The 13192-nt window shown below is 31.6% G+C and overlaps 1 protein-coding gene across 1 annotated transcript; it reads left to right on the forward strand.

Moving 5' to 3' along the window:
* The first annotated feature begins 1331 nt into the window (after nt 1–1331).
* On the forward strand, nt 1332–2770 carry LOC126902133 (uncharacterized). Its single transcript, XM_050679158.1, has 2 exons — nt 1332–2340; nt 2461–2770. The coding sequence occupies exons 1-2, from the start codon at nt 1478–1480 to the stop codon at nt 2768–2770; spliced, it is 1173 nt and encodes a 390-aa protein (XP_050535115.1). The 5' UTR covers nt 1332–1477.
* Nucleotides 2771–13192: the final 10422 nt, after the last annotated feature.

Below are 13192 nucleotides of genomic sequence, written 5' to 3' on the forward strand. Positions count from 1 at the left end.
TAGTGAAATTCATTATATAATACAAAAACTTTCAACCAATAAAACTCCTGGAGATGACCTAATAACAAACTATATAGATAAATACATTTTTAAAAAAGCACTTGATTTTTAATGTTCTACTTAGACTCATATTTTCTTAAAATGTGGAAAAAATCACTCTATCAGTTTGCTACCTACCTTTTCAAAAATGTTTGAAAACATTATTTTTAAAAGACTTCTTACTACAATAACTGAATAAAATGACAATCCAAATCATCAGTTTGGCTTTAGATCATAGCACTTCACCATCCATCAATTTCATCGTATAACAGATGCATATCAACTAGCCTTCAGAAAAAGCAGTACCGCGATGCAGTCCTACTCGATGTGGTTCAGGCCTATAATAATGTCTGGTTTGAAGGCCTCTTATTTAAACTAAACAATTTCTACCGACTCTATACTATCTAATCATCAAGTCTTATCTCACTAATCGCTTATCTTCTTTTAGAGAAATACTCTCTTAACTACAATATTGAATCCAGTATCCCGCGAGGTATCAATATAGCTCTATTCTTACTCTTGCTCACGATACGCCTAAATAAATATTACCTAAATAATAATAAATCAGTAAAGGGCCGCTCAAAATTAAATAATTTAATGATAATGTTTTGTTGTTTTCAAACAAAATTTTGTAATTGTTTTTTATATTATTATATGTGGAATATATTATGAATCAATATAGTTATTATTTTTGTTATAATTTTTGATTTTAAGCATGTCACCATGTCTTTGTAAATAAATTTGTTATAACATATGCTTATTGGACAGCTTATGTGTAGAAAAATTTATATTTATTTATTATATCTAAATAAATTTTATTCAGCGAGTAATTGACTATTAAGGATAAAAAGAACACTCTGTACATAATACATAAAAGTACAAAAAAATTTGTTTTCATGTATTACGTCATTAAAATGTCTAATAATATATTTTTGTTATAAACCAATTTTACACGGCCTTTATATATTAAAAAATTTCGAATTACAGTTAAAATTGTTATAAATGGTTAATATCGATATTTAAATTTATAATCGATATTGTAATGTTCTATTTCTATTATTACACGTTCGGAAAATATGAAGAAAAATAATCAAATAACATAATTTATTAAAATAAAACTGTTAACTTTATTTTAATTTTAATCAATACAATTATTAAAATTTTTCAACCATTTGTGTAACAATAAATTTTTGAAACAATATGAACTTCAAATTGTGTACATACATACGTCATTATTATAACTATTATTATATCAATTTCACATAGAAGTATCAAACTAAACATATTACAAGTCGCAGAATACTTGTTTTACAAAAAAGATTATAACGTTCTTTTTCTATTTCAATAAAATATAAGCAATGTTAAAAAATAGTTTTAAATTACTTTACTCTTAAAAATAATATCATATAACAAATTTCGTTTCAAAAAATTAAAAAACATGTTTAAAAAAATTATATTATATGAGATTTTCTTATTTTGGCAATTAATTCAAGTTTTAGATGTATATTGTGATCCTCAAAGTGAAGATTTTAAGAAATACATGATTAACTCATTAAACCACATTCGTGTTCAAAATGGATGGGCTTCAATTCATCAATCAGAAATTAAACTTGAGCACTTAACAATTAATACCGAAACCGTAACAAGTGAAATTATCGATGAAAGTAACTTTATACAAAAACTCTACTATATAACTTACCTATTAAATTGTGAATATACCAATGTAATGCAAACTTTCAATGTAATGTTAAGCCTTATTTTAAAAAAGTGTGAAGTTAAATATTTAAATAAACAATATGATCAATTGGGATATTGCACTAGGCAAATAATTTATATTGTTAAATATTCAACAGATATGTTTAAAAAACTGCGGACAGCGGCTAAATACCTCGACAAAATCGACCTACGAATTATAGACTCACCTATTTTTAATATTAAAACTGTAGATAATGAAATAAATTATTTTTACATATATGCAAAGGATTTAAAATATCCGTTAAATACAATATATAGTTCTATTGTTAATAGTTTTGAAAGCATAACATATTTTAATAAAAAAGCAGAATTAATGATATCAAATCTATACAATAAAAGAAAAGTGTGTGGGACAGAACACAAAAGTTCTATTTTAGCCGATTTATTGATGAAATATAACATCGATCAAATGGAAAAACTGATCGAGGACTCCGACGATTATATTAATATTATTAATAAAGATCTTGAATTATATTTTTCCGAAATAATTGAAAATTGTTATTTAAATCTAGGCTTTGAACAACTACAAGGAACATATTCATTCAAGTAAGATTTATAGTTTAGTATGTTTACATACTTAAATTTAAGAATTTTATTTTGTTATTTAAACAGTAAAATTATTAAAATATCAATTTTGAGCATCCATTTATGTTTTTTTTGTTCAAGGTATATTCATTCTAAAACTAAAATGTACGACGTTTTTGATGGTATTGTATTGTGTAATCATTTTATTTCTCACCCTGGTTGGATGTCATTGGAACATATATTTGTTAAAACTGAATATACAAACGAAAAATCACTATATTTCAAAGATATTATATGTACCGTTGATAAGGACAATTATTATTTCGTGCGGTCATGTCTTTCACTTATTTTAAGATGGCGCTACATTGAAATATTTCGTGATTTTAATATAATGTTAGGATACATAGTTTATGTTTGTAAATATGAAAATAAAATTAATTGCGCGNTATAGTTAATGTTTGTAAATATGAAAATAAAATGAATTGTGCAGTTAAGCTTTATGAAACACTTATGACATCCGATGATATGTTTAAAAAAATGTTAGTTGCTCTGACTACTTTGAGACATTACAGAAAAGATAATAAAAGTCGACGTCAAGAATTATTACTAGAGAAAGTGGTAGAAATTTTTATTGATTTTTTGAATAATGTTAGAAAAAAGTATTTTTCCCCATTATTATTTATTAATAATGGATTTTATGAAGCTCAATCGTTTCTTAAAGAAGTAGCTGATATTCAATCTTCAGATTTACAGAAGAAACTGAAAGAAGTAATTCAGTATAACATGAATTATTGCACAATTATTAAATGTGAATCCGACATATCCTTAATTACAACATTTGAACAATTGATTAAAACCAATACCTTGACAGAATCCAGTAATATATATAACTCGTTGTGTGACTATTTGGACTTATTTTTTCAAAACGTCCTGATAAATGATTATGTGAATTTAGGTTTTGATAATTTGCCACAGTAAAAAAATATAATTATATATTATTATAAAATTAATTATTTATCCTTAAAATAATTAAATATTCATGTAAGGAAATATTGGTATCCTTCTAATAAATTAGTTATAAAAATTCCTGTATTTTTATAGCATTAATACATACACAAGTTTAAGATTTTTATTATATAAATTAAATTTAAAAAGTTGATAGTAAAAAAAGAAATATAAATAAAATATTTTAGAGTGTACTTCTTTTTGTTTTATATTGCTATTATTTTTATAGTAAATTAATTAATAATATATTTAATCTTTATTGTTATAAAATGGTCAAATAACAGAACAGATAAATGTATTAAAATTATTAATTTTAAACTAAAAAAATAATTTAATTTAATAATGAAAAAAAGTTGTCGAACACTAAAGAGTTAAAAATCAATATTTGTATCATTTATGATGCAAGGTGATAGAAATATATTTTAAAATACGTTGATTAGTAGAAAATACAGGATCGTATTTTAAGAAGCTAGTGATACTGGAGTCCTCTTATTAAAATACATGTGATGTTTTGCTATTTATTGAAAATGGTACTTGGTTTATATTACTTTGTATGGATTTTTTATCTTGAGGTATTATTAATGGTGGGATGGTGTGGCCGACTCGGTAACGCAGCTGTATTTGACACACACTGACTCGGGTTCGAAACTCGGACACGGGCGGCTTCATTTGCCAAACGAGAGATTAGTTCGGTAATTGGAGTCCCATCCCTCTCACCGACGACGCACTAACCACTTGTCCCGGAGTATAAATCGTTAAGAAACCTCCTTATTTGAGGGAGGCCGCTATGGTCATTAATGGGCTGAAAGTGCAAAAATAAATTATTAATGGTATTTTCTAAAAATAAATTTATACAGTTGCTGGGAATTGGTGGCTGGTTTTCAGAATAATTGTTATGATTATTAATTATTGATATAATTATTATACCAAAAATTATGTGAAACAAAGATACATGGTACATGATTAAAATTTACGCCTTAAGACGTTGTAAAGGCAAACCTTACTACTAAGCTACTTTCCAACTATTATTTAGATCTCGATACAATTCAAATAGGTTAATAACGTAATGTGCGGCTATGGGAAACACGATACTGTGTTAATTTGGAAGTCACATTATTTTTATACCAATAAAGAGTTAAAAAACAGTAATGCAGAATTCTTGACATCCTCAAAAAAAATGAAACAAATGCATCTTAGTAAAATAGTCTTACACACGAAAGAAATATTTATGTTATAAAATTTCTTGTAAATAATTTGTAGATTTTAATTATCAGAGAATATGTAATAAGTTAAATAAAAATATTGCTTAGATAATACATGAATAGGCAAATAATATCTTAGTATTTTTAACGTAATAATATGGTGGATTCAATTCAAGTAATACATTTTTTAATGATAACTTACAACATTGTACATTATACTCTACCATACTGTTGTGCGTCGTTGTACCGTGACGTAGATACAAAGAAAGTACACACATCAATTAGCACTTTTTAAATGTTCTGACTTGTAACTAGACGTTTCTTAGTCAAAACGTCAACCCCCCATTACTTTTCACATTTCCCTTTATATATTCTTTTTCCCACCTTTTTTAACTTGCTTACCCTGCATTTTTCCTCTATATGACGATATTACTTAACTTAAGAATTTAAAACTGATTAATAAGTTGTTAAAACCTTATACTAAACTAATATCGAAGTTTTTTAATATCTTCTCAGCTATCTGATAAAATTACTAATAATCGCTGCGTATCTGTGAATAGCGACCTCGTAAAAAAGCAACTAGCTACGAGTTAGTTCAATCCTCGTACATTATAATAATATTTTAACTCAAAAGTTCGAAACTTTAAAATGTAATAGGTAAATAAAAGATAAAGTTATATTAAAAATTCCATCACCATTTGTTTTCTCGCAACCGATTAGGTGTCATATTCTCTGCACGACTACCGGTACCTATCAAATATAAGGCAGGCGCTCTCGCTTACTTTCTTATATCCTCAACATGTAAAATTTAAGTTAAGGCAAAAATTTTGCCTTATAGTGTTATTTGTGTTCGTAGTTGTGCTTCTTTATGTTAAGTTTTTTAAATTTAGGCACGTAAATTAAAGTTCCTATTTTTTGTTTATAAATTATTCAGAAATTTAGCGTCATTGTGATCTAAAAAAACTATAAATTATTGTTTGTTGTACGACAAATTTGTTTTAGGTACCCGTCGCAGCTGGTTAGTGCGCACACCTCATCTGTGGTTTTGTAATTTACTATTGTGAATTATTATTATTATTATTTAAATATTGAAATTATGTATATATATTAGGATGGTTTAAAAAACACGACTTCAAATATTTGATCACGTCATCCCCCTATTTATTTGATATAGAAAACTTGTACTGTGAAAATTTGGACTCTATCAAACAACCGTTTCCCGTGCCGCATTGGGATTGAAGGTTGACCAAATAGGATTGTTTTTTAGTTTTTCACATTTATTTCAAAAAATATTATAGCTAGCGTAAAAATGTATAAAGTAAAACTATTTAGTATTACATTTCAAACTAATACATTTTTTCTAAAATCAATAATTACTGAGATAATTCAAAAATATCTTTTAATTTTTATAATTTTGTAAAAGTAATAATATTATGAGCATGTACCATATACACGCCAGGTATAAAAATAATAAGCACTTAAATGCCGTATAAGATAAATAGTGTTTGTAATTGGAGATTATAAAAAATAGAGGGACTTTACCCCTCCTTCTTTAGTTCACCAAAAAACTCTAAATCTTTAAAGTAATTTAAATCAAGCGTTTTTCAAATATAAGAGATATTAAAATTAAAATCATTATTTATTATATGTTTAAAAAATTAAAAATGAACACTAAAAATAATAAAAAAATATACACTAACTTGGTGGGATTTTTTTTTTTTTTTTTTAGAACGTTTATTAGAAAATTTACAATCTATACAGCTATATGTACAATAAGTAAATATGTGAATAGGAATAAAATAGACAATGATAAGGCGGTGAGGAGGAAGCTCTCATTAGAGCCACCTGTGTATTATTAATTTTAAGTGGGTTAAATAATATTGAGAAGGTCTCTTGACCAGTTGCGTTTGAGGCGTCTGTTTGGATTGCCCGGAAGAATTGTTGAATGTAGCTGAGTAACGAGACGGTTTGGATGGGATTGCATTTTGGAATGTAGTCTTTTGTAATATACAAAATGTATGTGTGCAGTTTTTTTAAGTGTAGCTATTTTGAGGTCTTCGTGGAGGGAGTTGTTGGTGACGTACCACGGTGCTTTGGTTATCATACGGAGACAAATAGACTGGAACGCCTGTATTGTCCTTATGTTAGACGGCTTTGCAACACCCCAGAGCGCGATACCGTATGACCATATTGGTTGGAGGAGGGATTTGTAAAGAAGTAGACGATAGGATATGTGCTGGTTGTGTTGGATGAGCGGTCTTATTAGATGAAGACGAGTATTTAGCTGTTTCCGTTTACTTTTAAGATGAGGACCCCATGTGAGCGTTCTGTCGAATAGCAAGCCCAGATATTTCGCTTCCCTTGCTTGTGGAATAATAGTGTTGTTGAGAATTATGTTAGGACAGACATTTTGACGAAGGGTGAAGGTGATGTGGGTAGATTTTAGTTCGTTGATTTTTATTTTCCAGGTGTCACACCACTTGGATAATATGTTGAGGTGAGATTGTAAAAATTTGCTACAGTTATGCGGATCTTGATCGGCAGCTAGTATTGCAGTGTCATCTGCGTATGTTCCGATGAGTGTGTTTGCGGTATGTGGAATGTCAGCTGTGTAGATGATGTATAAGAAAGGAACAATGTCCTTGGGGGACTCCGGCTTGAATATTATGATAATCGGATAGTGTGGAATTAAGTTTGACTCTAAAAGACCTATTTTCAAGGTATGATTTGAGTAGTAGAAAGTATGGTGCAGGAAATATATTTTTTAATTTATATAGTAAGCCGGTGTGCCAGACCGTGTCAAATGCTTGCGCGACGTCGAGGAATACAACAGAGCAGTATTTTTTGGATTCGAGAGATGTAGCAATAGTATCTTTGTTGATGGAATGTGGCATGTTTTGGTCGAAAACCAAACTGAAATTCAGGTATGGTATTTTTCTCTTGCGCTAATGGGAGAAGTCTGCTAAGGAGAAGCTTTTCGAGGATTTTACCGAGGACTGGTAAAAGACTAATTGGTCTATATGACGTCGACTTTTCTGGGGTTTTTTCAGGTTTTAAGATGGAGATAATAATTGCTGTTTTCCATTTAGAGGGGAAATAAGAAAGGCTAAAGATCACGTTGTAAATATATGTAAGCAGTATGATTGTTTTGGGCGGTAGATTTTTTATTATTTTGTTACTAATAAGGTCGTGTCCAGGTGACTTGTTGGTCTTGAGTTTTTTGACGATTGATGACACTTCTTTGGGAGTGGTGGGTTTTGCTGGAAGGGCCATGGGTAGTGGAGACGTGTTAAATCGGTTTACTAGATCTAAGTGTGTGGTGTCCGGGAGGATTGAGTGTGGCTTGAAGACATTGGCGAAATGTTCAGCAAGTAGCTCGACCTTTTCTTGAGTGGAGACGGCTAGGGTGTTGTTTAGACGTTGAAGGGGAGGCATGACTGATTTGTGTTTTAATAGTGATTTAGTTTTCTTCCAAAGGGAGCCGTTATTTGGTGATAGGGATGAGAGGTGAGATTTGTACATTTCATTTTTGTACTTCTTTAGTAGTTTTTTGAGTTTATTTGTTAGAGAGTTATATGTATGTCTGTCTTCAGGGTAGTGAGTGCGCTGCCATTGATTGCGGGCTCTCCGCTTCTCTGTTATGAGTAGTCTTAATTCAGGAGTAAGTTGATTGCCAGATTGCTTGTTTATTATTGGAGATAGGGAGTTGATTTTAGCGCTGAGAATGTTCTCTGTGAGTGTATTAATTGCCAGATCGACATCGGTTTTTGTTTTTAGTTTAATATTAAGATGGGAGTTCTTCGTCATGAGATTTCGGAATTTTGGCCAGCATATTTGATTTTGGGTGAAATTGTTTATACAAGAAGAAGTTTGGGCGTTTATTTGTAGCATGCCTGGAGTATGGTCTGAGGCCGGGTCATTTAAGTTAGTGATTTTTGTTAAGAAATGATTTGGCAGATTTGTTAGATAGAAATCAAGTATATCTGGATGACGGTTTGCGTGTGTTGGCCAGTATGTAGGCGCATCTGGAGCGAGTGCTTTAGCGTGATGGAGAACATGAAACTATAGAGTGAACGTCCTCTTGTATTGGTTAATCTGGCTCCCCATGTTGGGTGTTTGGCGTTAAAATCAGCTCCGATAATATAAGTGTGATTAAGTGTGAGTAAAAATGTTGATAGTTCATTTTCAGGAAACTGACACCCTGGTGGGAGATAAGCAGAAGCGAAAGTAATTGGTATCAAATTTATAATTATATANAAAGTAATTGGAATCGAGTTTATAATTATAGAGGAGGCAATGATTTGTAGTTTGTTAGAGGTGAATGGTAGAAAAGGAGAATGAGATATTTTGTTGGAGATGAGTAGAGCGGCTCCTCCGTGGGCAGTACCGTCAGGGTGATCAGCTCTGAGCACTTCATACCCAAAGATTTTGAGAGAAGACGTTTTAGTAAGATGAGTTTCCGATATCATTACAATATCTACTTTTTCTTCTGATAGAGTTAATTGTAGTTCGTTGATGTTATTTAGTATTCCATTGGCATTCCACAAGAGGATTGTGAGTAGGTGTGATTGTTGATTAACGGCCATTTTTAAGAAGTTGCTCGATGACAGTCGTGAGGAGTGAGATAAGTGGATTAATTAGCGTTTTTAGATCGGTAATAAAAGAAGATAAATGATTTGAAAAAATTTTCTCTGACGGCTGGTCTGATTTTGTCCACTTAGTTGGATTTTTTGCTGTGGTAGATTGAGTAGTTTTAGAGTGAGAAAGGGGTGGAAAATTTTGAGTGGTTAAGATTTTTTCTGAGTGAGTTTCATTTGAGTTTACGTTAAGTAAATAATTGATTTTAATGNTTACGTTAAGTAAATAATTGGTTTTAATGTTTGAGTTGAGATGTGATTTTCTTTGCTTTAGTAATTCTTTATGAGACTGACAGCCCCTATAGTTTGCAGGATGGGAGCCTCCGCATAGGGCGCATTTGGCCGGTTCATTTCGGTTTTTTGTGCAAATACAGGACTTGTGATCTTCACCACAGCGAACACATCTAGGGTTGTGATTACAGTAACTACGGGTGTGGCCATAGGACTGGCNAGAGGACTCGTGATCTTCACCACAGCGAACACATCTAGGGTTGTGATTACAGTAACTACGGGTGTGGCCATAGGACTGGCAACGTTGGCATTGGGGTATTTCTTTTTTGGTGTGGGGGACTTCAATTTTTATTTTGGAATAGCAGAGGGAAGTGAGTTTGAATATTTCTTGATTCAGTTCAGCTTGCTCAAGGTCAACAAAGAAGAGGGGCAGCGGCGTTTTAGAAGATCTGTGGAGGACATTCGTTATGTTTTTGACTTGGTACCCTAGATTAGTTAATTCGTCAGAGATAAAATCTTTATCAGTAGAAGGGTGAAGGTTGCGGATGACAATTCTGAACGGTTTGTTTTCTTTTGACTGGTAGGAATGGAAGGAGATGTTTTCACTTTTGAAAAATTTAATGACTGATCTGTATGAATCAGGGCTAAATGTTTGTAATTTAACACCTTTGGTAGAGCTTTTACAGGAAAAACTTGGTGGAGGAAGACTTTTTTTGTTAGTGATATTTTCTACATTTTGTTCATTGGAGCTGTCCATGGGAACGTTTTCAGTAGCAGAAGAGATTGGTGTGTATCTGTTTTGAGAGATGAATATACTCGTATCAGATTTTTTTGGTTGGGGTGAGACGTTATTAGGCGATCTGATGCGTTTATTTTTATCGACTGTTTGCCAGTCATTTTCGCTATCCGAGAATTCAAAGAGCGATTTATCGGTAGACTGGGAAAATCTTGATTTAGATAAGACTAACGGTGAAATAGTTTTTTTTTTTGTAGTATTCATAGTTGAATTATTTGTTTAAGTTGTTGGGATAATTATAGTAGATAAGATGTTCGAGTAATTGACCTTGAACCGTCGGCGGCCGTACCGACGGCGGCGGCCGTTTGTTNGCCGTACCGACGGTGGCGGCCGTTTAATTTGTAGTAAGTTGTGAAACTGGTTTATTTTAGTGAGCGGTGTGTTGTGATAGGAAATAATTTCATAATACCTGATTTTGTNAATAATTGCATAATACCTGATTTCTGTAGTGTAGACTCGTCTGTACGCTATCGATAGCTATAAATGCGGTTCGCTCGGAAGTAACAAACGTGTTGCTCAGTTGGGAGTCGAACACGAACTGAACTTAGTAGGATTTATAAAACATTTTCTCAGTTGTTGCTTGGAAATATTTGTCGATAATTTTTGACTACCTATGATTAAAATTTAAAAAATTAACACACACAAAAAAAAAATAATAAACACATCAAAGTAAAACCAATACCTTCTCAGCTTCGTATCGAAGCTAAAAATTAATTTATTTTTAGTAATTCGCCAAAACTATTATTATACTTTATTCTTTTACATGTATGCAANTGTCCATGGTTGCTTCCGTTTGAGGAACGCGTCCGTTTAACGAACGTATACGTTCGACGAAGGGACGATTCAAAAATAGACCCCCGAGTAATATATAAAGATGTTGTCGGCAAATATAGAGGCAGGTAATTCAGACCGGTTGACCAACTACCAGAAGGCAGTGACAGAAGGGATCGGTGCTACCTGTTGGGATGAGAGGGTATGAGGGTTACCTGTAGTCTCAACGTCTGTCAATGTCAAGAACTAAGTAAAGGAAGAAGGCGAAGCAGTTATTCGTTTCTATATTCCATAATTTTAGCTTCGATGCGAAGCTGAGAAGGTATTGGTTTTAGTAAGATGTGTTATTTAAATTAATTTTTTCAACTTGACTTTTGAAGTCTTCTGTAAATGTACTTAAATGAAAAAAAACGGTCAATGGCTCTGACGACGTCTAGTATTTCACTAAATAGATTCTAATTAGGAATTTTTGAGGACCAGAAGAAAAAATCAAATAACAGTCATTATATTGACTGTTTTCCATTTGATTTAATGTTGACGGGTTGGCGTCGGTGGAATACCGTCGTCCACCACGAGAGCCTCCTCGTCTCCCAGGAATGGGTCTCTTAGGCCCAAGCCAAATTCTTTTCGCCTCTTTCCACGTTCCTGTTTTCCGGGTCTAAGCTATTTCATGATGAATAGCCTCGGCCTACCTCCCTCTTCCAATTATCTTCCACGGGGTAGAAGCCGTCTCATTCAAGGCGACTCGAGTAACTATGACATACTCGGATCGTTGGGAAGTCTTTCTGTAAATGTACTTAAATGAAAAAAAAACACCATTTGTCCCTGGGTCAGCTTTTTGGTATTATCCTAAATCCGTTAAGTAAATCAAACATCAATTTTCGATGGGCCTATTTTTTACCCTCCAGAGACCAGAATTGAATTATCGACCCCTAGTTACTAGAATTATAAACCAATACGCCTACTCTAAGGTACTCCCTATCTACCCTACTCAACGATTACACATATTTCTATCCACCCGAATAATTTTATTTTTTATTTTTACATTTTAAACAATTTAAAACTTACCCTAACGTTAACACTTCTTTAACTTTTAAATATTTTTGTACTAATAAATGACCTTTAAACAGCTGTTTTTTAAATTATAAATATGCCTAGTGATTAATAGTGAAAATAAATATTTACTTTGCATAGTTTCGCCATAATTATTTAAACGCGTATAACTCACGACGCATATTGTAAAGTTTATTTCGTAATTTCCTCATTAACTAACTCACAAATAATTATTTTTTAGTATTACTTATTTANCAAATAATTGTTTTTTAGTATTACTTATTAATTTCTGTAAATTGCTATTCGACATTTTGAGGCCAATTTCGGTATGGACAATTTAAAGGTAATATGACAAGACAAAATAATGAGTAGATTTGAGTAATATTATAAACATACAAATTTAAGCACACATTAGCATTACGTCTTTAGTGTTTCGATTATTAATGAAATATAATTAAAACACAGATGTTATGCTGACGAAATATGTTAGATTATTTATTTTATATACACTTAATGTATTTACATGGGGTTTGCCTGGTTTGAGGGTAAGAACGTATGTTTCGGCGTACGGGGTATCGGGTTCGATCCCCAGGGTGCGATCGAGAGTTAACTACAGTATTGCCACATTCCTATATATTATATAAAGGAAATTTTAAATNCCTATATATTATATAAAGAAAATTTTAAGTATTTCATTTTAATATGTTCGAGAATCTTCGTGCGTATATGCATTTTGTGTTGTACACCCATCACGAAAATTCTAGATCATTTCAGAATAACTACTCTCGAGTTATTCACATTAATTTTACATTTGTGTAGCTAAAAATCATTAAATCACCCAAGTTACCCGTGCCAAAAAATAGACTGAGCAATTCATCCAACAAAACGAACTCTATGTCCATTGGCGTTAAAAAAACCAAAGCGTTGACTAAAGTCAACAAAATTAAATTAAAGGGACAAAAAACAGGTAAATATTTTTTTAAATGATTTTCTAATAAATGCTTATACGTAAAATTTCATCAGCTACTGAAACTCGGACAAATTTAAACAAAAAATCTACTGAAACTCATAAAATAATCATAAACACAAAAACGACGTCTACTGATAATGCACCGAACAATTATATCAACACAGTCATTAAAGAATTCAAGCTAAAATATGAAGAAATAAAATAACGG

Source organism: Daktulosphaira vitifoliae, unplaced genomic scaffold, assembly GCF_025091365.1.
Source record: "Daktulosphaira vitifoliae isolate Bord-2020 unplaced genomic scaffold, ASM2509136v1 Scaffold_3, whole genome shotgun sequence".
Classification (NCBI taxonomy): domain Eukaryota; kingdom Metazoa; phylum Arthropoda; class Insecta; order Hemiptera; family Phylloxeridae; genus Daktulosphaira; species Daktulosphaira vitifoliae.